General features: G+C 47.7%; 3 protein-coding genes across 3 annotated transcripts in view; all 3 read left to right on the forward strand.

The window, feature by feature from the left end:
- The window catches only part of LOC146752894 (nuclear pore complex protein Nup153-like), a 28,800-nt gene extending 25,352 nt beyond the window's left edge, over positions 1-3,448 (forward strand). Inside the window, exons 13-16 of the mRNA XM_085531238.1 lie at positions 34-402; positions 1,716-1,979; positions 2,531-2,690; positions 3,234-3,448. Coding sequence (XP_085387364.1) covers positions 34-402; positions 1,716-1,979; positions 2,531-2,690; positions 3,234-3,318 — 878 coding nt within the window. The 3' untranslated portion in view covers positions 3,319-3,448. The remainder of the gene's footprint in view (positions 1-33; positions 403-1,715; positions 1,980-2,530; positions 2,691-3,233) is intronic.
- Positions 3,449-4,112: 664 nt separating this feature from the next.
- On the forward strand, positions 4,113-7,502 carry LOC146752895 (uncharacterized). The gene is made up of 2 exons (XM_085531239.1): positions 4,113-4,281; positions 4,700-7,502. The coding sequence occupies exons 1-2, from the start codon at positions 4,189-4,191 to the stop codon at positions 6,401-6,403; spliced, it is 1,797 nt and encodes a 598-aa protein (XP_085387365.1). The 5' UTR covers positions 4,113-4,188; the 3' UTR covers positions 6,404-7,502.
- Positions 7,503-10,869: 3,367 nt separating this feature from the next.
- LOC146752896 (obscurin-like protein 1) lies at positions 10,870-24,902 on the forward strand. The gene is made up of 6 exons (XM_085531029.1): positions 10,870-10,969; positions 12,857-13,041; positions 19,624-19,899; positions 20,771-21,046; positions 22,447-22,715; positions 24,891-24,902. Exons 3-6 carry the CDS (start codon positions 19,812-19,814, stop codon positions 24,900-24,902), a joined length of 645 nt encoding a protein of 214 aa, XP_085387155.1. The 5' UTR covers positions 10,870-10,969; positions 12,857-13,041; positions 19,624-19,811.
- Positions 24,903-26,344: the final 1,442 nt, after the last annotated feature.

A 26,344-nucleotide genomic window follows, 5' to 3' on the forward strand; every position in this document is an offset into this window, starting at 1 on the left:
TTGCAGCGTTTTATGTTCTGTTCTCCCTCTCAGATCAAGGAGCAACAAAGCCATCCTTCAGCTTCTTGAGCTCTAGTTCCTCCAGCGCAGCCGTACCTGCCACTTCAGCCAACAGCAGCAGCCTGTTTGGCAGCGTCACTTCTTCCTCCAACCCTGCACCAGTTCCCACTCCCTTTGTGTTTGGGCAAGCCAGCAACACTGTGAGCAGCACCGCTTTTGGCAATTCTGCAGAATCTACAGCATCTCAGTCATTTGGCTTCTCTCAAGAAAACAAACCCACCACCACATCTTCCACCACTGGTGCAGCAGTTAATCCATTTGTCTTCGGTTCAGGAGCCAACAGTAGCAATGCAGCAAGTTCTGGCTTTACCTTTGGAGCCACGGCCACATCGAGTTCAACAGGTACATTTAAGCAGGTGCTTTTGTTTTTGCTCTTAGATCACAAAAGTGGAGCAGGGAAAGAGTGTTTCCTGGAGAACAGATAGGGAAAATGCGTGGAAATTGAGAAAAGTAGTGAATATTTACATCCAACAATATATAAACAGTGCTAATGCTTGGGGCTCAGGTCAAGTTTTGAGGCAGTCTGGGAAATACAGTTTAGGGATCAACTGGCTGTGGTGATATTTTGTGCATTGGATAATCCTTTACTGGCTTTCATTTGCATAGGAACTTGTCATTGTGAGAATGAATTTCCCTCTTCTCAGTATCCATCCAGTGCTGAAGGTTAAAAGTTAGTTTTAACTTGAATTTTTCTCTCCCATACCTAAAACTCTTCAAGCGTTGTAAATAACATCAAGATTTGTACTATCCACCCTTCACAAGTGTATATTACAAACACAGTATTGATATATGCAGCTGCTGCTTTGTAAAGCGTGACTTCTAATGAGCACGATAGCCAGTCCTTCATTTTCTTGGTCTTCATAATCTTCAAATCTTCATAAAAGTACTGGAATGCCTTTTAGTCCATCTTAACTTCTGTTTTCCTTCCTGGAAAAACAATCAGCCATTCCGAGTTACGTTGCAGCAGTTGTTATTTTTATGTTGCGTGACGTCTGCTTAAATTGCATTTAGATTAATAGCGCTATTTAGAAGGTCTCTTTTTGCTCAGCAGAAATGTGTATGTTTGAAGTCACAGCTCAGTCCTGTATTTTTTTCTCATTATTTCTGCTGGCCATGCAGAACCAAAGCAGCTAATTGAATGAGCTTGTTTGCTATTATATGGAGAGACAGAATTATTCTGGTAGCTCAGTTAGGTCCCTGCAAGCCTGATGTGGTCTCCAGAAATTGATAATTGTAAACATTTGGATGAGGAAGGGGTGCAGTTGCTTATGAGAGGAAAGATTGGCGTTCTCCTCATTCTAGTAGATCAGGAGCTGTGTTTTGAACGCTTAAAATAATACAAATAAGTGAGTGAGTGTTCTTTACCCGTGGTATAAATAATCTTAGTAATACAAATTAGCCTGTGCTATTTGTGGGAGCCTGCTTCTAGAGCCTGAATGGCTAACAGTAATTTGAGTCTAGACAACCCGTGTTTGAGGTGTGCGTTGTCTGACTCCTTTAAGTATGCTGTTTTTCATGTAACTTACAAGAAAAGGTAGGATTCCTATCATGAATGAGGTGCTGTTTGTTGTTTTACCTACTTGGCTGCAAACATAAAGCTCTGTAACAAACAAAACAACTCAGCACATACTGAAATTTCTCTTCTTTTCCTTTAGGGTCATCCTCTACATTTGTCTTTGGGTCTGGGTCTTCAGCGCCTGCTGCTGGACCAGCATTTGGTGCCAGTCAGCTACCAGCATTTGGCCAGAGCCAGGGCCCTGGCCAGCCAAATGCTCCCAGCTTTGGATCTTTGTCGACATCACTGTTTTCATCTGGCTCTCAGCCTGCTCCTCCTGCCTTCGGCTCTGTGACAAGCAGTACTGTGTTTGGACAGCAATCGAGCCAACAGCCAGGTTTTGGCTCCGGCGCCTCCAATGCTGGTGAGTGTTGACCATCCTTTTCGTTTCAGGTCTCAAAGAGAGCTTGGTTAGTCAGTGAGTTGGTTTCCATGAAGTGCAGCTGAAGTTTAGTGAATGAAATTACTTCTGCCTTTTGTACATACTCTACTGTAAGAATTGCCCTCCATAGAGGGAGTAGACACAGGGTTAAGTATTTTGCATCTGATTCCTTACTGCCGGAGAGGTACACTACCTTCACCAATAGGTTGTACATTGTTGTATCTTGTGTGCATGCAGCCATAGACTAATGGCAGTACAGGTAGCAGCAGACAGTTCCTTAGCAATTTGCCAGCAGTCTAAAAATCTCTTTATGATGCTCTACTGAAACAAATGATGTTGTCTAGGTGTTGTTCCTGTTGTAACTTAGCATTTCTGGTAAACCTCCCTCCCACCCCAAGCTGTGCCGCCTTGAGCAAGGTCTAAGCAATGTATGTTAGAGGTGGTGGGAGGAAGGAGGGGAGGACTTTCCTGGAAAGAACAAACTCAAATTTCAACTTTCTTATTCCCTTCTCCTTCTACCCTGTCTTTCTCAGGTCCCGTATTCCAGTTTGGGAGTAGTACTTCTAATTTCAACTTCACGAGTAACCCAGAAGTATTTACTTTTGGTGCAAATCCTCCTGCACCGGCAGCATCAGTACAACCTTCCGGCTCTTCAGGATTTTCATTCAGCCAACCTGCAACGTTTACAGTGGGGTAAGAGACCAAATCAGATTTTCACTTGAGCTTTTGGTACTATCTGTGGAGCGCAGGCAGCCTCTACTGATGTTAAATTGTGAGGTGCTCAGATGTACTTCGGAATTTATGTCTAAGGACAGCATCTCTCCTCGCTCTGTTAGTGTGACTGGCTAAGTAGGCAACGATGGCTTTATAGCAGCACAGCTCTCAGAAATATCATGCAGCCATGAGAAGTGTTCTTGAAAAATAAGATCTGAATTGAGCTGTTACGCTGCTGCTTACCTGCTGAATGAGAGAGATTTCATTGCTTTTGGTTTCTGGAACTCTCTTCCCGTTCATCATACGTTGTCTGTTGCCAGCTGCTGAGCAGTGAGCAGCCAGATGATAAAACAGTTGTTCTGGAATATCTGCTCAGTGCTGCTACTGAACTGTCAGCTAACAGTAGGGAACGTCAGCTGGGTTTAGACCGTCGTGAGACAGGTTAGTTTTACCCTACTGATGATGTGTCGTTGCGCTAACTCTGCGTTGTCCTAACTCTGTGCTACCGGTTTCTATTCATAGGACTAATGGAAAAAATATTTTCTCTGCCTCCGGATCTTCAGTTCCCGGTCGGAAGATAAAGACTGCAATTAGACGTAAAAAGTAATCGGCAGATTGGTAAAGCAACTTTGAAAGCAGCTGCTGCCCTGCATTGTTCAGTTGTTGGGATCGTACCTCGTGCTGGGTTAGCTGAAGTCAGATCTGCCTAAAGAAATATAAAACTTTGCTGCCCTTTCCTTCTCTCTCTGGTGTAGTTCATTTTGTAACAACTAGAGTTGGCAACAGCACCGTTCTCAAGCAAAACTATTTTAGAATCCAGCAAGTTACTTCTTTCACTGACTTGGCATGGTTCGGCTATAGAGATGAATATAGCCCGCACAGTGAATGGCTTGTACAATATCTCTTCATCTGCACCACTATGTGAGCTCATCCTGTGCAGCAGGAGGAGAACAGCTGGGAGCTGGAGGTGCTGCAGGCCCAGCTGGAGGGCGAGCGGCTCCACTGCCAGGAGCTGCAGCGCCGCTGGGCTGCCGAGAGATGTGAACTGCAGAAGGCGGCAGAGCGGGAGCGGCAGCTGCTGACCGACCAACTGCGCTGTGCCTGGGAGAAGCAGCAGGCCCAAGAAGAGCAGCAGCTGAAGGAGTCGGAGCAGCGGCAGCGGGCGACGGGGACCCGTCAGCTGCTGCTCTGGAAGGAGGCCGAGCTGCGCGCGACAAAGGAGCTGCTGCAGCGTGATTGCGATGCAGCCCTGCGCCAGGCTCGGGAGCTGCAGCAGCAGCTGGCCAAGGTGCTGAGGAACCCCCCCAGCAGCGAGGCGGCCCATGCCCAGCTGCAGGACGTCCTCAGCAAGCTGCGCTGGGAGACGGATGGTGAGCAGCCTGCTTGCATCCGCCACCTCCAGCATCAGCTGGAGCTGGAGAGGAGGCTCTTCACCTATTACATCGTGGGGAGCTGGGCAGATGTGCTCTGTAACGCAATGTCCTGCTCCCAAGAAAAAGAGGGAGCTCTGCACTGCCAACGTGCAGAGCAGGGCTCCAGTCGACTTGCCATGAAGGACGCTCACGTCCAGGTACGATGACACACTGAGAGAGTGGGGATTGTTCAGCCTGGGGAGGGGAGGCTCTGGAGAAACCACAGAGCGGCCCTCCAGTGCCTGAAGGAGACCTGGGGAAAGCTGGAGATGTACTGGTTGTAAGGGAGGGTAGTGATACAACAAAGGACAATGCCCTGAAAGTAGAAGAGGGGAGATCTGGATGAGATATAAGAAGACAGGACACCATGAGGGGGCAGAGGCGCTGGCACAGGCTGCCCAGAGAGGCTGTGGTTGCCACACGCCTGGCAGTGCCCCAGGCCAGGCTGGACGCACCTTTGGGCAACCTGACCTAGTGGAAGTTGTCCCTGCCCTTGGCATGGGCTTGGAACGGGAGAGTCTTGAAGGCCCCTTCCAACACAAACCATTCTGTTATTCTATGATTTTCTGGTTCTAGGTGCCAGAGACAGCCAAGGAAGACCTGGGGATCCCGGGCAGCCGGCCCTCTCCCCGCCGGGACCCGGCACAGCCCCCCACCTGCCCTGCGCAGCGGGAGGAGAAGAGGCAGGAGCTGAAGGCACTGCAGGCCCAGCTGGAGGGCGAGCGGCTCCGCTCCCAGGAGCTGCAGCGCCGCTGCGCTGCTGAGAGACGTGAGCGGCAGGAGGCGGCAGAGCGGGAGCGGCAGCTGCTGGCCGACAAACTGCGCTCCAAGTGGGAGCGGGTGCGGGTGTCAAAGCTGCAGCGCCTGCGGGAGCAGAGCCTGAGGCAGTGGCAAGCAGAGATCTGCCAACTGCTGCAGGAGAAGGAGGCCCAGCTGCACCAGATGCAGGAGCTGCTGCAGAAGCGGCGCAACGACACCATCCGCCAGGCATGGCATCTGCAGCGGCAGCTGGCGGAGGCGCTGCTGAGGTGCGACAGCAGCAGAGCGGACCGCAGAATGCAGCAGGAAGTCCAGCGGCAGCTCTGCTGGAAGTCCCGTGCAGAGCAGGCCATGGAGAGCAAGCGCCTCCAGTGTGAGCTGCAGGAGCAGAGAAGACGCTTCCTGCAGTACATCCTGGAGCACGTGGAGGGGCAGCCACGCGTCTTCTTCAACAGGGCCAGGGCCTGCCATCGGGCTGTAGCAGAGGTGGGTGTTCAGGCTACAGAACAACAAGAGGCCTGCCCACCTGAGCGCAGGGAGCAGCAGGAGCAGAACACCCATCTGCTGAGTAAGCTGAAGGAGCTGCAGAGACGGTGCAGCCTCCTTGAAGAGAAGAGCAGAAGCTCTCAGCAGATGTGGGAGGAGGTGGAGTGGCTCAAGGACAAGATGCGTACGCTCTGCCTCCGTACCCAGCAGCTGCTGGAAATACTCCGGCAGCTCAAGGAGGCCTCTTCTGCATCCAAAGAGGCCACAGAGAAGGCAGAGGGCGTCAACCAGCTGCAGGGACAGCATGTGGAAAAGGAGGCTGCAGAGCAACAAGAGGCCTGCCCACCTGAGCACAGAGAGCAGCAGGAGCAGAACACCCATCTGCTGAGTAAGCTGAAGGAGCTGCATAGACAGTGCAGCCTCCTTGGAGAGAAGTGCTGCCTGCTGAGGAGCAGAAGCTCTCAGCAGATGTGGGAGGAGGTGGAGTGGCTCAAGGACAAGACGCGTACGCTCTGCCTCCGTACACAGCAGCTGTTGGAAAGAGTCCGGCAGCTCAAGGAGACCTCTTCTGCATCCAAAGAGGCCACAGAGAAGGCAGAGAAGGTCAACCAGCTGCAGAGACAGCATGTGGAAAAGGAGAATGAGACGGCCAAGGAAGACCCGGGGTTCCCAGGCAGCACCAGCAGCAAGCTGCTGGAGCAGTGCAGCTACCTCCAACAAGCCCTGAGCAACCTGGAGAGTCACTGCCAGGCCCTGAAGGCCCAGAACCACCTGCTGAGAGAGGGACGCTCTCCAGAAGCGTGCCAGAAGCTGCAGAGTCTCCAGCAGGCTGACATCAAGCTTGGAGCGCTCAGCAAGCGTCTGGAGGAAAAATGCACACAGCTCCAGGAGATGGGGAAGAAGCTGAGGCCGCACAGAAATCCCAAAGAGGAATGCCCCAATCCCCAGGAAAAGCCAGGGGAGTCAAAAGTGTGGCCAGTGGCAGTCTGCATCTACATTTTCGCAGACCATCACCTCCAAAATGAAGATTCTTAGCTCGTCACAGCTACAAAATCCTTATGAGGGCCCTAATGAGGACCCAGAAAACGAGCTTCCACTGACACCTGGACAATACGTTTACATCTGTGGAGACATGGATGAGGATGGCTGGTTTCTGGGAGAGCTGACGGATGGCACAAGAGGACTGGTCCCTTCCAATCTGGTGGAAGAAGTTTCAGACGATGACCTGGATATCACCGTGCCTCCAGGGCTTCGTGATCTCCTGCTGGATACCGATGATGAAGAGAGACCAGGAAGCAGGAGCAGGGGAAGAAAGTGATGGTCACCATCCAGAAATCTGTGTCCGTGTGTTGGCTCAGCCTGGGGGACGCCGAGATTCCTCTCCATAAGACAGCAACATCCCATCAAGATTCCACCTTTCTGGATGAAGGCTACCTCATGCTCCACTTGATGTTCAAGTGGAGTGTGGTCCATCAGCAGGAAGGCCTTAAAAATTCATCCCTTGTAAGACTGAGAATTTATTACATTGGACTGGACTAAAACAACAAAAAACACCAAAAACACCAAAACAACTTAAAAAAATTTATATATTATATGTTATTTATATATTATCTATATTATAATATATGATATTATAATATATATATTATAATATATATAATATACATTATATACATAATATATATAATATAATAAATACAATGATAAATAATATTATATATATTATAATATTAAAAAAATACTAATAAAAATAACCAAACCCAAAAAGTGTGTCCAGTCTTCTTGTTTTTAGACAGTCTGCTTTTGTAAAGGTACAAGGAAAGGTAGAGGCTGAGGAAAGCCTCCAAAGTCTTTCTCAAGCGCTCTACCTACAAGTATTAGAATGAAGAGAGAAAGGAATCATCACTGCTTGCCTCTGTTCTTTGGGACACCTTAAGCACCTTGGAAGGCCGCACTTCCTGAGCCCTACAGACAGTCTGTCCCAAAGCAGCTGTTTGATCATTTCCATTGGGTGACAATGCATAGCGCTTGCATCGTCTGCAGGCACGGACTCAGATGCAAATCCACATCCTTAACTGTAGGTCCGTACATCCTTTATATACATGCTCCAGCTCCCCCTTGAAATTTTCTTTCTGTCCCTACATGTCAGCATAGCACTTAGCAATTCTCCTTCACGTCTAGACACCAACTGCCCATACAAGTGCGTGTGATAATGCACGCGGCTGCCGCCAGCACTCTGTGTAAAGAGAAACTGTCAGAGAGCTGCACATCAGGGAGGGGTTTCTTGGTCTCAGCCTCTGCTTGCTTTTCTGGCTGGCTGTGAGGGACGCTCACGACCAGGTGAGATGGCACACAGAGGGCGTGGATCTCTGGGAGATAGGAGAGTTACATTCCTTGGAGCCAGATGTGCATTCTTCATTCTCAAGTGTTGAAATCTCTTCTGGTGACAAAGCTGGTGAGACTCAGACAGAGGGATGCCGGTGGATGAGAAGGCCAAAAAGACAGCAAGAGCTGTAACAGTACCTGTGGGAGATGCTGATGAGCATGGACTTGATCAGCCTGGTTCTCCAGGGAAGGTTTTGGAGAAGGCAAGGGGCAAGAGATGGGAGCGCAGGGAGACAGAGAGATGCTCTCAGCCAGCATTTGTGTGCCGGGGACAGAAAAGCCACTGGCACTGGAGTTTCTTGCTTGCTTGCAGGAGACTCGAGCTTTGTGGATGTGGCCGTGTATTTCAGCAGGGAGGAGCAGGCGCAGTGAGTGCTCTGCCGAGATGTCATGCCGTAGACATATGATTCTATGGCCCTGCTGGCAGAGGGCTTTGCTGCCTTTCCTCCTCATGAAGGCATCTTGGGCACTGCAGAGTGAGCCTGCACAAGCAGCAAAATAAGTGCAGTGCATTTCCTTCCTGATGAATGCAACAGCAACTACAAAAGAAACACGAATGAGTGTGAGTATCAGAAGAGATTAATGTGCTCTGGACTCTGAGGAAAGACCCACAGTCACCGCTGGCAAGCAGGTGTCAGTCAGCCTTTCAATGAGGTCAGGGAGGGATGAAACAAGGCTCCAAGTATTTGTTGCACAGTTGAGTTGCTTCCTGCAGTGCTTCACAGCACAACGTGTTTTTATAAAGATGAATGCCTGGGAAACGGAAAGACTACTTTCATACATCTTGTCTGTGTTAGTTGACTGCAGTTCCAACCAGCTGGACATACAGGGTCTGGCAAATGACACCTGGAAGGAGGTACAGGCAGGAGGCCCAGCACCCTGCAACCTCCAGGTGAGGGAGAGCAGCCAAGGATTCCTTTGGGACCTGCAGGTTCACTGTGTGCAGCAATACATGCAGGAGCATCTGAGTATAGAGATGATGGCAGAGGTACAGAGCTAAGCATCACAGAGAGGGAGAGTTGCTCATTGTTGGAAGTAACCGCGGGAGACGAGTCTCATGCTATCATGATCAACAGGTCTCGTTTATTAGGTGTAACAGCATCTCATTTATACAGTCAGTAATAAGCTCATGCATATTGCAAAAGTAAAGCTCAGGATTGGTGGGTTACATATTACTTCATCTGACCTTTGTGGTTAGCCTTATAGTTACTTTTTCTATGTCTATACATTGCTACACATCTTGTTTTTCCCTTAGGCTGTCCTTGCCTCTAGATACATATTCTGTCTTTAGATACATATCCTGTCTTTCACATCCTGATTTCTCCTCAGCTGGTGCCTTCAATCACGTACCTTCTCTTACAATTTAACTAACGGAGTTTCATCATGTCCTTTCTCACAAAGCCATTCTGCATAAACACTCTCCACAGCTCATCTTGTTTCCCATGGTGAGACAGGAACTAGGAGCCACGAGGAAAATGTGGCCGCATTCTGCTTTCCTCTTCTGTCCCACACCAGCCCCGTCAGAGGGGAGGAACAGCCACGCTTCCACTGAGACGTTCCTCTTCATGCACAAATGAGTGTGCACGGAGCTGTGGGCAGTGCTGGGGCTGCACACACGTGGGTGTGCACAGGTGTGTCCATGCACTGCAGAGATTTGTGCACGCATGTGGGAGGGTGTGCAAGGACGAGGTGGTACGTGTGTGTGTGTGTGTGTGTGTGCAGGGATGGGGTGGTACGTGTGTGTGTGTGTGTGTGCAGGGATGGGGTGGTACATGTGTGTGTGTGTGTGCAAGGATGGGGTGATACATGTGTGTGTGTGTGTGTGTGTGTGCAAGGATGGGGTGGAACGTGTGTGTGTGTGTGTGTGTGTGTGTGTGCAGGGATGGGGTGGAACGTGTGTGTGTGTGTGTGTGTGCAAGGATGAGGTGGTACATGTGTGTGTGTGTGTGTGTGTGTGTGTGCAGGGATGGGGTGATACGTGTGTGTGTGTGTGTGTGTGCAGGGATGGGGTGGAACGTGTGTGTGTGTGTGTGTGCAGGGATGGGGTGGAACGTGTGTGTGTGTGTGTGTGTGTGTGCAAGGATGGGGTGGTACATGTGTGTGTGTGTGTGTGCAGGGATGGGGTGGTACATGTATGTGTGTGTGTGCAAGGATGGGGTGATACGTGTGTGTGTGTGTGTGTGTGTGTGCAGGGATGGGGTGGTACGTGTGTGTGTGTGTGTGTGTGTGTGTGTGCAGGGATGGGGTGGTACGTGTGTGTGTGTGTGTGTGTGTGTGCAGGGATGGGGTGGTATGTGTGTGTGTGTGTGTGTGTGTGCAGGGATGGGGTGGTACATGTATGTGTGTGTGTGCAAGGATGGGGTGATACGTGTGTGTGTGTGTGTGTGTGTGTGTGTGTGCAGGGATGGGGTGGTACGTGTGTGTGTGTGTGTGTGTGTGCAGGGATGGGGTGGTACATGTATGTGTGTGTGTGCAAGGATGGGGTGATACGTGTGTGTGTGTGTGTGTGTGTGTGTGTGCAGGGATGGGGTGGTACGTGTGTGTGTGTGTGTGTGTGTGTGTGTGTGTGTGTGTGTGCAGGGATGGGGTGGCACGTGTGTGTGTGTGTGTGTGTGTGCAGGGATGGGGTGGAACGTGTGTGTGTGTGTGTGTGTGTGTGTGTGTGTGCAGGGATGGGGTGGAACGTGTGTGTGTGTGTGTGTGTGTGTGTGTGTGCAGGGATGGGGTGGTGGCCATTTGCACGAGCACAGAGGTGTGCAAAGCGGTGGGCGATTGCTCCGTTGAAGCAAGAAGCAAGCGTGACAGTGCTCCAGTTGTAAGGAAGTGCATTGCTGGAACAGGGCAGAGCTGAGCCTGCAACTGCAGCCTCCTTTGCACAGCCCAGCTCTCAGAGGGTGAGACAGTTGTGCTTCCTGAGCAGCTCAGGGACGTTGTGGACAGAAGCAGCCGAGTCCAAAGTTCCTGGTGTGAAGTGCTCCGAACATCGGGCTCTCTGGGCGAGCTCCCGGCTGACAGCACTGCTCCCCTCTGCCCTCGCCCGGGCCTGCTGGGAGCTGCAGGGCCTGCTGGGAGCTGCAGGCCCCGCAGGAACTACCACTCCCAGGATGCTGTGCGGCAGCACCGGGCGCCGCCATGACAGTGCTGTGTGCAGTGCTGTGCAGGGCTGGGCCTGTGGGCTCAGGGCACCGGGTGCTCCTTCCCTGAGCCTGCCAGGAGGTAAGGCACCGTGAGGGTGGTTTGGGGGAGACCAAAAGACGTAGAGAGGACGTAGGTGGGACATGGAGGTGAGATAGATGGGGCATGAACTGGATCTAGAGAGAGGGGTGAGAAGGCAAGGTGGATATCCGACAGGTGGGGACAGGGGCCTGTACAGGTCAAGGGCCAAGTCCAGCTCTGCAAGCACAGCAACATGTCGGGGACGCCGGGCTGCGGCTGGGGATGGAGCAGAGCAAGATGGAGAAAGGGGGGAACATTCAGGGAGCGAAGAAATCTCCAAGTGGGGCTTTCTCCATAGCTCAGCCTGCAGCGCAGCCACACGACCTAGGCAGGCCTCAGACTGGGATCCTGCTGCTGGGTGCTGCAGGGTGCAGCCTGGCTCAGTCCTCTCTGCACCTGGGGACTGATGGCTGTGTCTGGGATGGCAGTGAGCCTCCTCCACTCCAGGCTGAGCCACTCAGCTCTCCCAGAATTCCCGTCCATCCCCCTTTCTCATCCCTCCATTCCCACGCAGAACTGACTGAGGAGGGGAGGGATGGGTCCAATGGTGGTGGCAGATCTGGGACACTGCCCTTTCTGCTGCCCTTTCACATTGCCCTGAAGGTGGGCCTGGGGGCCTGGGGAGGTGGGCTTTGTAACTGAAGGAACGGCCGCAGGCAGGCAGAAATATGGCAAAGACATGTAATCATTGAACGTAGCAAACAGTCAAGAAATGACAGTATTCCCAACCATTTCCCATCCTAACAATCCTTTCTGATCCCACCCCCTCAAACTCCCACCCCCAATCAACTTCCCTCCCTCTGCCAAAAACCTCCCAGCCCCCTGTTGTAATCCAAGAAGAATGGCAGCAGCCATGGATCAAGAGAAGGACTTGACAGAGCAGCAGCTGTGGAGCAGGATAAAGAGCAAACCGTGTTGGTGGTGGATGCGGCAGGCAGTGCCAGCAGGGCGTCCCCTGCTTCAAAGTGCACCTTTCCTCTCTCACCCACCACACATTCTCTCCTGCATTCAGGGTCTGAGGGATTTCTTCCAATTGTACTCCATATCCGCATGGCCAGTGCGTGATACAGAGCCCAAGTGGAACACCTGCTTGGAAAATGAAATCAACTCCCCCATTTAGTTCTATGAGCGTGCGCCTTCCTCTCAAGTGATGCGTGGTCATATTTGAAAAATCCAAATTAGTTGGATATAAGAGAGGTAATAGCATCATAACCGAGCATTACTAATACATTCAATGATTATTGCCGCAGATTCCAGCACCATTTGTAACATCAGACCCCATTGGATTCACATCCAATCTATTAACATAGTAGAAGCACAAGATAACCTGGATAATGCCTAATAACTCTGGTTCCTGAGACAGTAGTTGGCGAACCTGAAGGCAAAAGGTCAGCGTGCTAGGACAAACAGCCAGACAGCAGTATGGTTAAATATGGCTGCGTCCATCGACTGCCCGAAAAGCCATGCTTTTATAGCAGACAGACGAGGGCATTTAAAAACCACACACACTAATTGAAGGAAAGCTATTGCAATAACAACCCTAAAACCCCCGTTGAAAGCCCCGAGCTACTCATTCTTTTCCTAGAGGTGTCCTTGGTTCTCATGCTGTTTCTCCCTCCACAGCTGCTGCTCTGTGAAGCCCTTCTCTTGATGCATGGCTGCTGCTCTGTAAAATTCTTCTGGTATTACAATGGCCCCCCAGATTCCCACCCCAATAATTCCTTCCTCCAAATTGCAACACTGAATTTCAGAGTGTAACATTATCAGAGTACAATTTCTCCCCCAGAATTGCCACCGCACCAAGTTCCTTCCTCATCTCCCTTTCTGCTCTTCTCGTCTGCGCGTCTTCCTTACTTTCACCCTGTCCTTTTTCTTCTGGTGATGGAGATCTTCAGGCTGGAGGAGCTCTTGTCTTGCTGCAGCCACCCCAGCATCCCTTGCCAGCTGTGCTGTGCCCAAACTCATCCTCGCTGATCCATGCCAGCCGATCATCGATGTCAGCCATGTCCTCCGGGCTGCCTGCGCTTGTTGTCACTGCTGGAACAGCAGTCTGGAAAAGGCAATCTGGAAAAGTAAGTTCTTTGTACTTGAAAACTTCTCAGTTCCTTCTGATCTCGATATACAAAGTAGTTCCAAGTCCCTGTAGCTTTTGTGTTTTCTTTTGCAGAAGGATTCTGTGATTCTGTGTGATTCTTTGAGATCCTTTTCAACCCAGGCCATTCTATGACTGTACAGTTCCATACTGGAACAAATATAAAATGCTAACTATGTAAAACATGGAGTCAAACCTGTGTGATTTGTCCACACCAGGAGGTGATTAGAAAACAATTTGTAAGCTACAAAGCTGCTTGCTGGAAAGGAAAAGAAAATAAAACTACAAGAATAAGGGAAAACATTTCTTCCTGAAAATAGGAAGAATAATGGACCTGCCATGAAATTTGGGTGAAGCTGCCTGATTTTATGAAGCTATTCACATTATTTTCTTGGTGCTGTGTTTCCCAAATGAGTGGTTTCTGGCTCTGCTGCAGCACCAGTCTGCATGTGAACATCAACTCTACTCTCCATCTGGGAAGATTAAGACTTCACTTCTCCCACCAGCACCACTGAATTACAGTTACTCAGTGATTAAACAAAGGAATCCTTAAAGAAGGGTTTACAGCTGTCGTGTTATCTGAAGTGCTTGGGGCATTCTGATGCTATTAAGCTCTATGTATTAACAAGTTCAAAAAGAAAAGGTAGGCATCTGATTGTTGTGACAGTTTCTAAGTTATTTGGAAAGCTGTACCACCCAACCACTCCTTCTATTTGATGGAGGTGACAAAGCTCAGTTTAATTTCTGACTGCTGTTTAAATTCTGAAGCTCGAGCTGGTTCCTGGAGCAGAAAAAGCTCGGAAGCTGTCCCTCCTACAAGCAGGCACCTCTGAGCAAAATATGACATCTCAATTTCTGATGGTAAGGTCAGGAGATCTGATACCAGCGTCTAGCTTTCGGCTTCATGCTATGTTAGTGGGACCTTTGGCATCTAGCACTTAATGATCTTGAAGGTTTCTTCCAACCCAAGCCCTCCCATGATCCTATGATTCTGTGATTTCACTCAGGTTTATTAAGATGAGATGAGTTCTCCTAAATGCACTGTTCTCCATATGATTATATTTGGAGTCTTAAATTATAATTGGGTGACTTAAACCAGACACCAAACTTTCTGATGGCCAAAATTAAATGAAATCAATCCTTGACTGTGTCAGTAGTCTGTAACTAGAGCCCATCAGGTAATTCCCAGCCTCCTGCCTGTATCAGTGGCTGCACACAGTGAAAAAGTCTGATGGGATTTTAACCTCTAAAATGTTCCAAAGCAACCAGAGGGTGAATATATTCACTATGCAAATACCTGCAGGAATAAGCTTGTCATGTATGTCCTCAGGTAGCACAGTAGTTAATGGTGGGACTCAGTAGGTCATGCTGAAAGTTGAGTCTGCTGATCTTGAAGGTCTTTTCCAGCCTACATGACCTTCTGCTAATATTTCTGTATTTATTTCTGTTCAGCTCCCAGAAAACCTCCCACCCAGCCCCCAACTGACCCCGTGGTGAAAAATAAAACAGAAACCTCAGTGACGCTGGCATGGTCCCCTCCGAAGATGCACCTCCCCATTCCAATCAATGGCTACGTCGTGGAATGCAAGAAACTAACTGGCTTCACCTGGGTGAGGTGCCACGAGTCTCATGTCCCCGTCCCAGAGTTCACGGTGAGCAATCTGTCTGAAGAGGCTGATGATCAGTTCCGAGTGTCTGCAGTCAATGCGCATGGACAGAGCCCGTCTCTGGAATTCCCAGGGAGCGTGCACCTTGGTAAGCACAAAAGCCCCAATGGAAATGGGTCAGTGTGTGCTGAGCAGCTGTGTTGGTTCCCTAAAGATGTTTCCTTTGACTTTAAGGACAGTAGTGCATTAACACACCAAAGGCTTTCCTTTATTCCTAGTTCTCCTATCTCCTATCAACCTCCAGCTACCACTAAAGTGATAAAAGCTCTATTTCTGTGACAGAGACATGAATATCCTTATCTTTTGATATCTCACATGTGCAAGAGGCAGAACTTTCTGTAACAGATCTTAAGCATAGAAGTGCTTCTTCCAGCACTCATGCAAAGGGGGAAGTAGAAATGTCCCTATGATTTAATCTTCCATCTCTAAATGAGATACCAGACTTGCATCTAAAGAGCATTAAGACAAACATGTTGTTCTTCCTCAGACCCAGTCCTGGCTGTGAAATCCCCCCTAACAACTGGTGAAGCTGTACCTGGAGGGGATGCCATGTTTACTATTGACCTTACAACAATGTGTTGCGGCACTTGGTACCTCAGTGGTAAAGTTTTACAGGAAAGCGAGACCTGGATCATCAAGAGAACCCAAACTACTCACAGCCTAATCATAAAGAACGTCACCAAGAACGATGATGGAGCAGAAGTGAAATTTGTTGCCAAAAATGTTGGTTTCAGCAGCAAGATGAGAGTGAGAGGTATTTGCTTTGATCCTTCTCCTTTCCTCTTACAGTCAAGGCAGAGTTGCTGTGATCTGATGATTAGAACTGGGGCTGCAGGCATTCACTGACTGTACCAAATACCTGAAATTGCATCCCATGGACTGATGTGAGTTCTGGTAATGACCTAAACATGATAGCACTGAGTGTAGGGTAAGCCAATCTACCCAGCTGCTTGGTATCTGAACCAGATTGCTTCATGCCAGCTGATGAATGTCTGCAGTTCACAGCTACTGGCCAGTGCCTTCAGTCACCAGGTTTACCACTGCATCACCATAGAGCAGTACTTTCAGCTCCAGGTTCAGACAGCCTTTCTGATTGCACTGGAATAGTTTAGAAGTAGGGGAGCAATCATTCCAATAATATCTCTATCAATCAGCTTTGCATGACAAAATAGAACAAATAAAGATTCATTATGGGAGGAGCTGTTTGTCATTGGGTGGAAACCTCTGCAGAAGCATGTTTAGAGCATTATTAATCAGTAGAAGGAGATGTTTGGTTGATTTTTACTTAGTAAATCCGGCAAGAAGACCAAATGAAACATCTTGAATTGCTCAGCACTGACACAATGATGAGTGCAGGAACAGAAGGTGATACTTTTTCAGAGATCTTGCAGCAAATATTGACCACGTTAGCCTGATATAAATTGAAATAACGCGGCCTTTGCTCCTGACAGGTGCTGCAGACCAATAAGAGCAAAGATGTAGAAAAGATCTGCGCTCGGCTGCGTGAGGAAGCCAAACTGCAGGCTGAGCTTTCAGACACAGGTGCTACTGTGGAGTGGATGAAGGATGGGAAGGAGCTCAAGGCCAGTGAAAAACATGAACTGCACATCGTGGGGAAGAAACACACCCTGAAAATTCACAGCGTCTCTATGGATGATGCTGGAAGTTATCAGTGCATCTGTGAGGGGGATAAAATGCTCTATCAGCTTTCAGTGAAAGGTATGTGACAGTCTGGGCTGTGCTCCTCCTGCCCAGGGCCAGCAGACTGCATTCACCTGACTCCCCGACAGTCCAGCTGTTGTCAGACAGCATCTGGGGTGTTTTCAGTGGCTGTTTTGACTTGAACTGGCCAATCTGCTTTGTAGAGCCATTTGATTTCTGTGTTCTGTGCTGTGATTCGTCCCTAAGATACAGAGGAAATCAAGGGAAAGATAGGAAAAAGAGCATCCCAGTCTTCCTGTTCTTCTCTCAGGGTGGCCACGAGAGATGATGTCAACAGCTCTTTTTGTAGCAGTGATCCCAAATGTAGAAGAGACCTGTGAAGAGTCACAGGGATGTTTACTTAGCTGTCATTCCATGGTGGGCTTTTTCTTGCACAGATGTAGAGAGAAACTTAACTTTCCCACGCAGGTCTCTGTTTTGCTGCAGGGTGTAGGTCTGATCTCTGAGATCCACACGCTGGGCCTTGATTGCAATAAATGAGAGCCCTTTGTTTGCTCCAGTAGAAGACTTTCCATTTCTGCAGTACCCTCTGCAGATGACACAAATGCAAATGCACCTTCTTCCCAGCAACAATTGCCTTTTTTTTTTTTACACTGAGTATGCATGAGGCTCTTCATCATATTCTGCTGGCTTGTCACCCTTGTTGATCCATGGAGAAACAACAAAGCCCTAGAGTAGTGTATGCACTTTGGTATTGGAGAGCTTACTTAATTGCTTCTTCTCAAAGAACAAACTCCAGAGAGACATGGAGACAGCTCCAAACAGAATTGAATAATGGGACTAAATTGATGGAGAGCAGAATTCCTGCCAAGGCTTGTCAGCTAGTCTTAATTTTGCTTTTCTTCTCTCAGTCATGTTAGCATAATATTTCATACTGGCAGGTCTGCCCCCAGAATTAATTGAATTCGCTGATGGATGTTTCCATGTGCTTTGCATTGTAATGTGACTATCAAAAGAGTAATCAATGCTGTTATTTTAAAACCTGTGTTGGCAAGCTGTAAGACAAACAACTGCTGTTGGTAGCTTGGTTACTGCAGAATCAGCTTTCGTGTATCTCATAGATAGGGAAGAGACCATTAAGGGTCAGCTAGTTGGACTCCGCCCGCAATGAACAGGGGCACCGCAGCTCCATCAGGTGCTCTGAGCCCTGTCCAGCCTGACTTTGAACATCCTCAGGCTCACCAATCTTATACCCCTGCCACACACTCGCAGTATTTCACCATTCAGCATCGCCACTTGTATCTTCTCTTGCTGTAAACCAGAGCTAGCTGGTAAATCATCTGCTGTGCGGGTCAGCTGTGTCTCTCCCATGGGCATCACGTGGCTGCTGGGAGGCTCTGAAGAGCTGCAGCCAGAGGTGTGTCACCCGCTGGGCCTCGTGCCCAAAGGAGCCCACAGGAAAGTGTTGTTGCAGTTTGTCATGCACTGCACTGCCATGAGACATGACGTGCCAGACATCCTCTGACACGTGACCTCCTGCATCCAGGCAGGACATCTGAGATGTCTCCTTCAGCCTGACGTGGCTGCAGTTTCACACTGGTTTTACTAAGGAAGGAGAAGGCACGTGGATGAAACTCTTTTCCTGCCCTTCCTGGCATTAGCTCATAGTACAAGTAGAGCACTGTCAGGTCAAGCCTGGAGGAGTAATGCTTGTCACTGACATGTTCCTGTTCAGGGTGGAGCTGGAGGGTAGAATAACACAAGAAATTGTCATTGAAATTCAATATCTGTGAAATTCAGCTGGCTGCATTCACAGAACCTGGCGTTAAGATCTGTTTTCTGGTTTATTTTCCATAACCCAGTCCTCATTTATGAACTGAAGCTCTACTGAAAGCCTTTCGCTGTGTATACTCATGCTGCAGTGCAGCTCTTGTGACCTTTAACAGCACATTCACGTTCCTCTGATCACAGGATCCTTAAGGTTGATTAAGACCCTCTAGTCCGACTGCTCACCCATCACCACCATGATGCTCACCATCAGCTAGCTAAAAACTCAGCAGAGATGATAGATCAAGCACAACACTGGATTTGGGATGGCTAGAGATTCCTAAGATATTGAAGGATTGCTTGCAGGTGGTGTTGGCTCAGGTATTCACCCTGCATCCCACCTCCCGTTCTGTTTGGTTGAGAATCATGCATTCTGCAATTTCACTTTGTAATTCAAAGACCCTGGCTTTACCTGTTGACAAACTGATCTAAAACAAGCCAAGAAGACTCCGTTGGAACTGGTGGATGCAGAACAAAGGCATCCCCAAAGGACAAGTTGCACTGTTTGATGAACATTATTGGATGAGAGCTAAGCTAAGATTTAAAAAGTTCTGGGGCTGTCTCTGAGCATCAGATACAGAGGAAGCCTGCATGATTCCCTGAGAATGGATACCTCCTACTTTGGTGTTGGGTTAAGGGAACACTGGCAGTAACTCCTATCACAAAATGTCACATGGCTCAGACAAAATGCCATCAAGTGGGCTTAATTAGAAGCACCAAATGGTCACAAGATGGTCTTAGGGCAGGGAAGTAATCTATCTATGTGATATTGATTGATGCTGTTAGTTCTTAACAGCTTGACTCTAGAGGGACTGTTCTTCTTTGGTCACCTAGTTTTAAAAGAATAGATGGCTCCTGTCTATTACAATTTTTAACGCATTATTTGTTCACTGATGCCATAAATGTGCCTGTCATAGCAATTGGCCTTGGTATATTCAGTGACTGAAAGCAACAGTTGTTGCTCTAAGAACTGCAATACTAAGCTAGGTCTGCCTGTAGCTGACAGCCATCAGCTTGCTCCTCAGGCAGGTTTCTGTGTGGATGGAATGAAGGGCATGAAATACTGATGTGCTCATCAAACGCTGCTTGTTAGCTTAGAGACAAGGTGTTGAATAGGTTTGTTCATGTATTGCAAACACGTTACTTAGCTGCCTTCATTTTAGCTTCAGAAGAACATGTGCAGAATACAGAATTGATTAAAAGAAATAAGAACTGTCTGCATAGAACTTACTCTTTCCTTCCACAGGAGAATCAAGCACACGTTTGTATGTGAGTACCTCCAGAGGTGAAACTCGATCACCCAAATGTAATGAGCAGAGATATTACAATCAGTTCTAACTGTATCTTCATGCTGTGCTGAATAAGCCTGAGTCAGGATGTAAACCACTTTCTCTTTTTTTCTTCAGATGGAGCCATTAATTTTGTCAAGAAGCCCAAAATGACTCCAGAAATATCAGTCAGTCCTTCTGAAGACCTGGAGCTGGTGTGTGAGGTGTCAGCTGCAAGCGGAGCTGCCGTATAGAAGAAAGATCAAACAGAGGTGAAGCAGGACCAGAGGACAACCATCATCTCCCAGGGGACGCACCTCAAGCTCATGGTCAAAAATGTGACCCTGAAAGACCAAGGGAGCTACAGCTGTGAAACAAAAGATGACAAAGCAACATTCCAAGTGAAAGTCAGAGGTGAGAAAATGCTTGGAATCCCAGAGATAAAGGAACGCTTCATTTTGTGTGTCTTGCATTGGGAGGATCAACTGACAGCCTCTCTGGTGCAAAACATTTTGGCTATAGGACTTTCTTTGTCATCTAGTGTCATAGCAACACTTTTCTACATGTGCTTTTCCATCCAGGAATGAATTACTGCAACAAACAATAGGCAAGGAGGGTAACTTGTGTAGCTCTTGTAGTCAGCTGGTGTCTGCAGGGTTACAGTGCAAGAGAACACCAGGCATGCAAGGAGTGAGAAAAGGGGAGGTGTTTGAAGAGATCTGGTTACAAAATTTGAATGACACAATTAGGTGGAAAATGCCACTAATCAGACTCATAAATGGCCTGGGTTGCAAAGGCCCACAGTGCTCATCCAGTTCCAACCCCCTTCTTCCTATGTGCAGGGTTGCCAAGCAGCAGCCCAGGCTGCCCAGAACCACATCGAGCCTGGCCTTGAATGCCTGCAGGGATGGAGCATCCACAGTCTCTTTGGGCAAGCTGTTCTAGAGGGCCATTCCCTTCTGATTTACTGGAAATGTAGAGAGACATGAGAAGAAAAAAAGAGAAGGGAGGAGGTTCAGCAGTGCATGCAGGTGTTCTAAATCTCATGTCCAAATCTGCTATCAGACTGCGAAATGTTTAGCTTTGTGATATGATGTGATATGATATGATATGAAATGATATGCCTATCATTTCCCAAGGCAAGATAGAGGGGAAAGTATTTTCCTGTCTTAATGAGGTATCATGATGCTCCCTGTGAAGGGCAGGTATAGTGAAAACGGGGAACTGGAGTTAGCTCTGCAGCAGACTACAGCAAAACGGTGTGACTGTTGTGATGTCCCTGCAGAGAAAGAAGACCTGTTTACAAACAAGGACAAGGTACAAAAGGAGGTGAAGGCTGTACTCACTCAAAACGCCACGCTGAGCTGCGAGGTGGCCCAGGAGAAGACGGAGGTGAAGTGGTACAAGGAGGGGAAACTGATCACCTCGAGCAAGATGTTCAAGGTGGAGTCAGAGGGCAAACAGCGTCAGCTGGTGGTGAGCCAGGTGGAGAAGAAAGATGCAGGGGAGTACAGCTGCAAGGCTGCTGGCCAGAAACTCACCTTCAAGATTCATTTCACAGGTGAGAGAAATTGTTTCGACTGTACTGAAGCCCCCAACAAAGAAGGAAGGGAAGGTTAAGTGGTTTGACACATTCAACCCCAGCATTCAGTGATGTAGACGGTGCTTAAATTCTGTTTAATTCGTGTACTTTCTGTTTGCCTTCTGAAGCTATGAACGCAGAGGACTTGGGTAGCCTCAGCTTAAGACAGGCTGGAAATAATTGGGGAATTTCCCTGGGCATCTCAAGTAGATGCAATGATAGCAAAATGAGAAGTCAATAATTTCAGGGGAAATTAAAGAATATGAAAGATATCTTCAGGGCACAAGCACACCCCTGCAAATGCTTCTTCCTAAATAGTCTTAGAGACAGCATTTGGTCACAATGCTAGAAGGCGGCATTGGTGGTTTCTATTAAATTAAAGAAACCTGCAACTAAAAAGGTTTTCCTGTATTTTCTTTTGTTTTCTTCTCTATAGCAGGTACAAAAGAAATGCTTAAAAATAGAAAGGCTTCAAGCTGGTGCTTTTCTTTCCAGAAATGGAGGAGGACAGGCATTCTATTTATTAGGAGAGTCTGATAAGAAAGTGGAAAAAGGCTTTTTACCAGGGTCTATAGCAACATAAGAAGGGGCAATGGTTTCAAAAGTGAAGAGGGTAGACTCAGTTTGGACATGAGAAAAGTTCTTTATGATGAGGGTGGTGATACACTGGAACAGATTGTCCAGTGAAGGTTGTGGGTGACTCATCATTGGAGTGTCCAAGGCCAGGCTGGATGGGGACCCTGGGCAGCCTCATTTAGTGAATGATGTCCCTGACCACGGCAAGAGGTTGGACTGGATGATCTTTAAAGCTTCCTTCTATACCCAAACCGTTCTATGATTCCATAGGGGAAACCATTTTATTACTGCCTATGAAAACTCAGGGGATATTAGAATTGTTTTCAGAAATAAGTAGGTGAGAAAAATACATTTCCTCACTATGACTTAATCACAAACAGAATTTAACCTTGACCCTCACCTGGCTTTTGCTGGCAAAGCAACTTACAGCTGTCAGCTTGTTTGGACAATTTAATGCCTGTCCCCTTGTATGAAACAGACTTTTCAATGACTGCGTATGCTGGTGTGCTGCTGGACAGTGGGGAAAGGGGTGTTTTTTAATTTTTGAAGATTTTGGAACATGATACTGGTGGAAATGAAAACAAGTTTAGGGCTATCTAAGCTGTTTTGGTCTGGCAGGGAGGAAGTTCTTCACTAGCAATTGATATAGTTCAGATGTTGGCATTCAGTTCATAGCACTGTCAGGAAATGTGAGTGGGAAAGCTGTCCTCAACGGTACAGTCCAAAGACTAATTTGGGCATTTGTGGAAGGCTGTGTAGAAAAGATTCGTGTCTTAAATGTGCCCGTTTGCCTTCAATTCCAGAAGCAGAAGATGTTTTTATCAACAAGGAGAAGGTGCAGAAGGAGGTGAAGGCTGCACCAACAGAAAATGCCACGCTGAGCTGCGAGGTGGCCCAGGAGAAGACGGAGGTGAAGTGGTACAAGGAGGGGAAACTGATCACCTCGAGCAAGAAGTTCAAGGCTGAGTCAGAGGGCAAACAGCGTCGGCTGGTGGTGAGCGAGGTGGAGAAGAAAGGTGCAGGAGAGTACAGCTGCGAGGCTGCTGGCCAGAAACTCACCTTCAAGATTCATGTCACAGGTAAGACAGGTGTTGTCTGAAATACAGCAGAGAACAGTAAAGTAAAATCTAGTTTCCATTATACAGTGATCCAGGTGCAGTAGTCTGTGCTGAGGTTTTTCCCCTAGACTTGATTGCCTGGGTTTGTAGCAAGTATTTGGTTTTAGTATGGCACAAAGACCTGTTTCAGTCTGTCTGTAGAATAATAATTACTGATATATGTACAATGGAAGCAATGTTCAAGATATTATTCAAATCTCTCCTGTGCCTGAGATCCCAAACTGTAATTCTTGTTCACCGAAACATTTGACTAAGATAAGTATGTGCAGTGAGGCTGGAGTGCATGTTGTACGTGCAGCCTTTCATGGCAGGAGAAGCAGGAACTTCTCCTAGTAGTACACTGCCTTTTTACTATGCCTTTATGTTGGAGGCTGCATCTGGATAGGTGAGTCTGCTACTCACAGTAAGAGACCTGGTAGAGCTGACTATTCCCAGAGCTCAAAGTAAGATAGATATCTGCAAATCACACACAAAGAACAAAGGACTGCGTTGGTGAGCATATTTCCTTTGTGCCTTTGACAGTCACAGTTGTGGCAATGGTAGAGGCCATGAGGAGTCTGTTCAGGAAGCCAGGAGTACTGTTCTGGGTCATGAAAAGGCAGCCAGTGGTTTGACTATCACATGTTTATGTGTTTTGATGTTTCACAGTGGGTCTTAAGTAAAAGGAACTCAGGTTTTGGTTGCCTGCAGGACAGATGTTGTTTTGGGTTCAATATGTTTGCATAGTGACTTGCAACCATGGGACTGGTGTTCAAGGACTCTTGGTTCCTTCAGTTCCTAGGTTCTTTCTTGCCTAGATTTGACACTTTGTTTCAACAGAAGAGCTGATATTCTCTAGTGAAGGCTATTAGTTTGGGCACAAGTGGTAACCTAAACCTGTTCCAACCTGTACATAAAAACCTGCAAGATGGTCTCATTTCAGTCCTTCTGTTTTTCTTTTCTTCCCTCAGAGCCAAAACCTGTGTTTATAAACCAGGAGAAGGTGCAGAAAGAGGTGAGTGCTGCCCTGGCAGCAAGTGCCTCCCTCAGCTGTGAAGTAGCACAGGATCCAACTGGAGTAAAATGGTTCAAGGATGGAAGACTGCTTGCTTCCTCCAGAAAGTTCAGAATGGAATGTGTGGGCAAAACACGGCGTCTGGTTGTGGAGCAGCTGGAGAAGAAAGATGCTGGAGAATACATCTGCGAGGCTGCTGGCCAGAAGATGACCTTCGAGCTGGAAACAACTGGTGAGCATTCAGAAATTCTCAGCCAGGATTTTGTAGCCTTGTTGTGAACTGGGTTTTAGGGTGAAATCTCAGTTTTCTTTGCACCTGACAGTGTGAGAATTTGCTCTGGCACTTTGTGTACCTCCCCGGTGCTCAGCTGTTCCTTCCCTTACTTGGGGATAACGTCATTTATTCAAGGTGATGTCCAAACGGGCTTGTTAACAGTCCTCTGCAGTGCTTTAAGCTGTCATAGGTCAGCCAGAATTTATGCATGTTCTATAGCTATTCCTACATGTTGAAAACACTGCACTGTGCTTAAGCTTCAGCATATGTGCCAGTAAGCACAGTTCCATTAATTCTAGGGAATTGGGTGAATTAAGCATAGATCTGAAGGCTGCCTTTACTCAGTGCAGAGATGGAAGGACTAATGTAGATTTGACTTGATATTTTCCCTTCTAGGATGGGAAGGAGCTCTGTCAAAGTAAAAAAGAGGGCATTACTTCCCAGGGAAATAAGAGAAGTCTCATTATTCACAGGTGGTGAACTCTCATTTTCTCTCTCAGTCTGCAACCAGGTTGGGTTGCTGTTTCAGTACTGGCTGTTTTATGCAGGAACTCTGCTCCTGAGGTTAATCCAAGTTGTATCCAGGCCCTTCAGAAGGAAAGGGAAATAGCAGCACAGAAATATGGTCTGATTCTGACATAAATAAGTGCAGACCTGGACAGTTAAAAAGGATTGTGTGATGTTCAAGGGATTTTGAAGCAAAGACGTCCCCTAGGTAAGATTTGTGGCTGACATTCCCCATACATTGTGGGCACACAAGCTAAGGAGAGACTAGTGATGAGCATGCAGAGAAGCCAATGATTCAGACAGGTTTGTAGTGACACGACACTGTAGAGTTCTGTCTAGTTCTCCTTGGCATAGTTTGGAAAATAAAGATGAGGAGATTGATGGTAACCAGTATGGCTTCCTCAAGGTCAAGCCATGCCTGACAAACTTGGTGGCCTTTCATGATGGAGTAACAGCATCAGTGGATAATGGGAGAGCAACTGACATCATCTACTTGGACTTGTGCAGAGCATTTGATCCCGTCCTGCATGACATCCTGGTCACCAAACTGGAGAACAATGGTTTTGATGGATGGACCAGTTGCAGGATAGGGAACTGTCTGGATGGTCACACTCAGAGAGCTGCAGTCAATAGCTCAGTGTCCAGGTGGAGGGTGGTGTTGGGACCAGTGTTATTTAATATTTTTGTAGGCAACATGGAGAGTGGAATCAAATGAACCCTCAGCAAGTTTGCAGATGACACCAAGCTGAGCGGTGCTGTTGATGTGCTAGAGGGAAGGGATGCTACTCAGAGGGACCTGGACAGGCTGGAGAGGTGGGCCCTTGGCAGCCTCATGAACTTGAGTGTGGCCAAGTACAAGGCCCTGCACCTGGGTCAGGGCAATCCCAAGCACAGGCACAGGCTTAGAGGAGAATGATTTGAGAGAAGCCTTGACCCTGAGGAGAAGAGTTGGTCTGGAGGGAGGTGTCCCTGCCTATAGCAGGGGGCTGGAACTAAATGACCTTAAAGATTCAGTCAGTTCTATTGTTTTTCTACCCTTAATTTTGCTTGAAAGGTTTTAGAATAAATGAGATTCTGGTTTCCATGAAAACTGTTTGCAGGGAGCTCCATTGTAGCTAGTAAGTCTATCTTTAAGTTCAAGGGCAATAATGCATTGACTGTGTTGAAGAGAGAAATGACTCAGGAATGGATGATGGTTTAGAATAAAACATAATCCTACTTATTTTCTATGCAAATATGTGTAAGGAAAAGATGCTGCACTCAGTTCTGGAAATACCCTGGCAAATATATCTCTAGTGTTTCACAGCTGGAGATATCAAGATTGTTAAACCACTGGAAGATGTGGAAGTGAATGAATATGGGAGTGCATCTTTTGTCTGTGAGATTTCACACGATGAGGTTCAGAGCCAGTGGTACAAAGATGACAACAAGCTGAAGGCTGATGACAACATCAGAATGCAGCAAGATGGTAGGGTGTAAGAGGGGGATCTTTCTCCTGAGTGGGGGGTGGGTTGGAGATCAAGCATTTAAGACATCTGAAATGAAGTGAAGAGGGTTCAGAAGGGAGTTCCCCTTTTGTTTTGGGACTGAGGTTAGGGTGGAACAAGTGACATGGTGGGAAGCTTAGTGTGGGAAGTGTGATGCTATCCCACCATCCCACACTGCCAGGAGCAGGTAGGAAATGAGTGCAGTTATTTCCAAAGTGGGGGTGAACAGGGCAGTCAGTTCTCCTCTCCAGAGAGGTTTTGTCTGACAGTGAGTGTGATCCTTCTGTATCAGGTACTTTGAAGGTGACGACGGCCACATTT

Source organism: Coturnix japonica, unplaced genomic scaffold (genome assembly GCF_054131305.1).
Source record: "Coturnix japonica strain WE unplaced genomic scaffold, WE-NBRP24 Scf040, whole genome shotgun sequence".
Taxonomy (NCBI): Eukaryota; Metazoa; Chordata; class Aves; order Galliformes; family Phasianidae; genus Coturnix; species Coturnix japonica.

Bases quoted from the DNA above. Each gene is read 5' to 3' on its own strand.
- LOC146752895 (XM_085531239.1), top strand. From the start codon at position 4,189: ATGTCCTGCTCCCAAGAAAAAGAGGGAGCTCTGCACTGCCAACGTGCA. The intron at 4,282-4,699 runs GTACGATGACAC...TTCTGGTTCTAG, and splicing joins TGAAGGACGCTCACGTCCAG to GTGCCAGAGACAGCCAAGGA.
- LOC146752896 (XM_085531029.1), top strand. From the start codon at position 19,812: ATGGTCAAAAATGTGACCCTGAAAGACCAAGGGAGCTACAGCTGTGAA. The intron at 19,900-20,770 runs GTGAGAAAATGC...ATGTCCCTGCAG, and splicing joins ATTCCAAGTGAAAGTCAGAG to AGAAAGAAGACCTGTTTACA. The intron at 21,047-22,446 runs GTGAGAGAAATT...CTTCAATTCCAG, and splicing joins CTTCAAGATTCATTTCACAG to AAGCAGAAGATGTTTTTATC.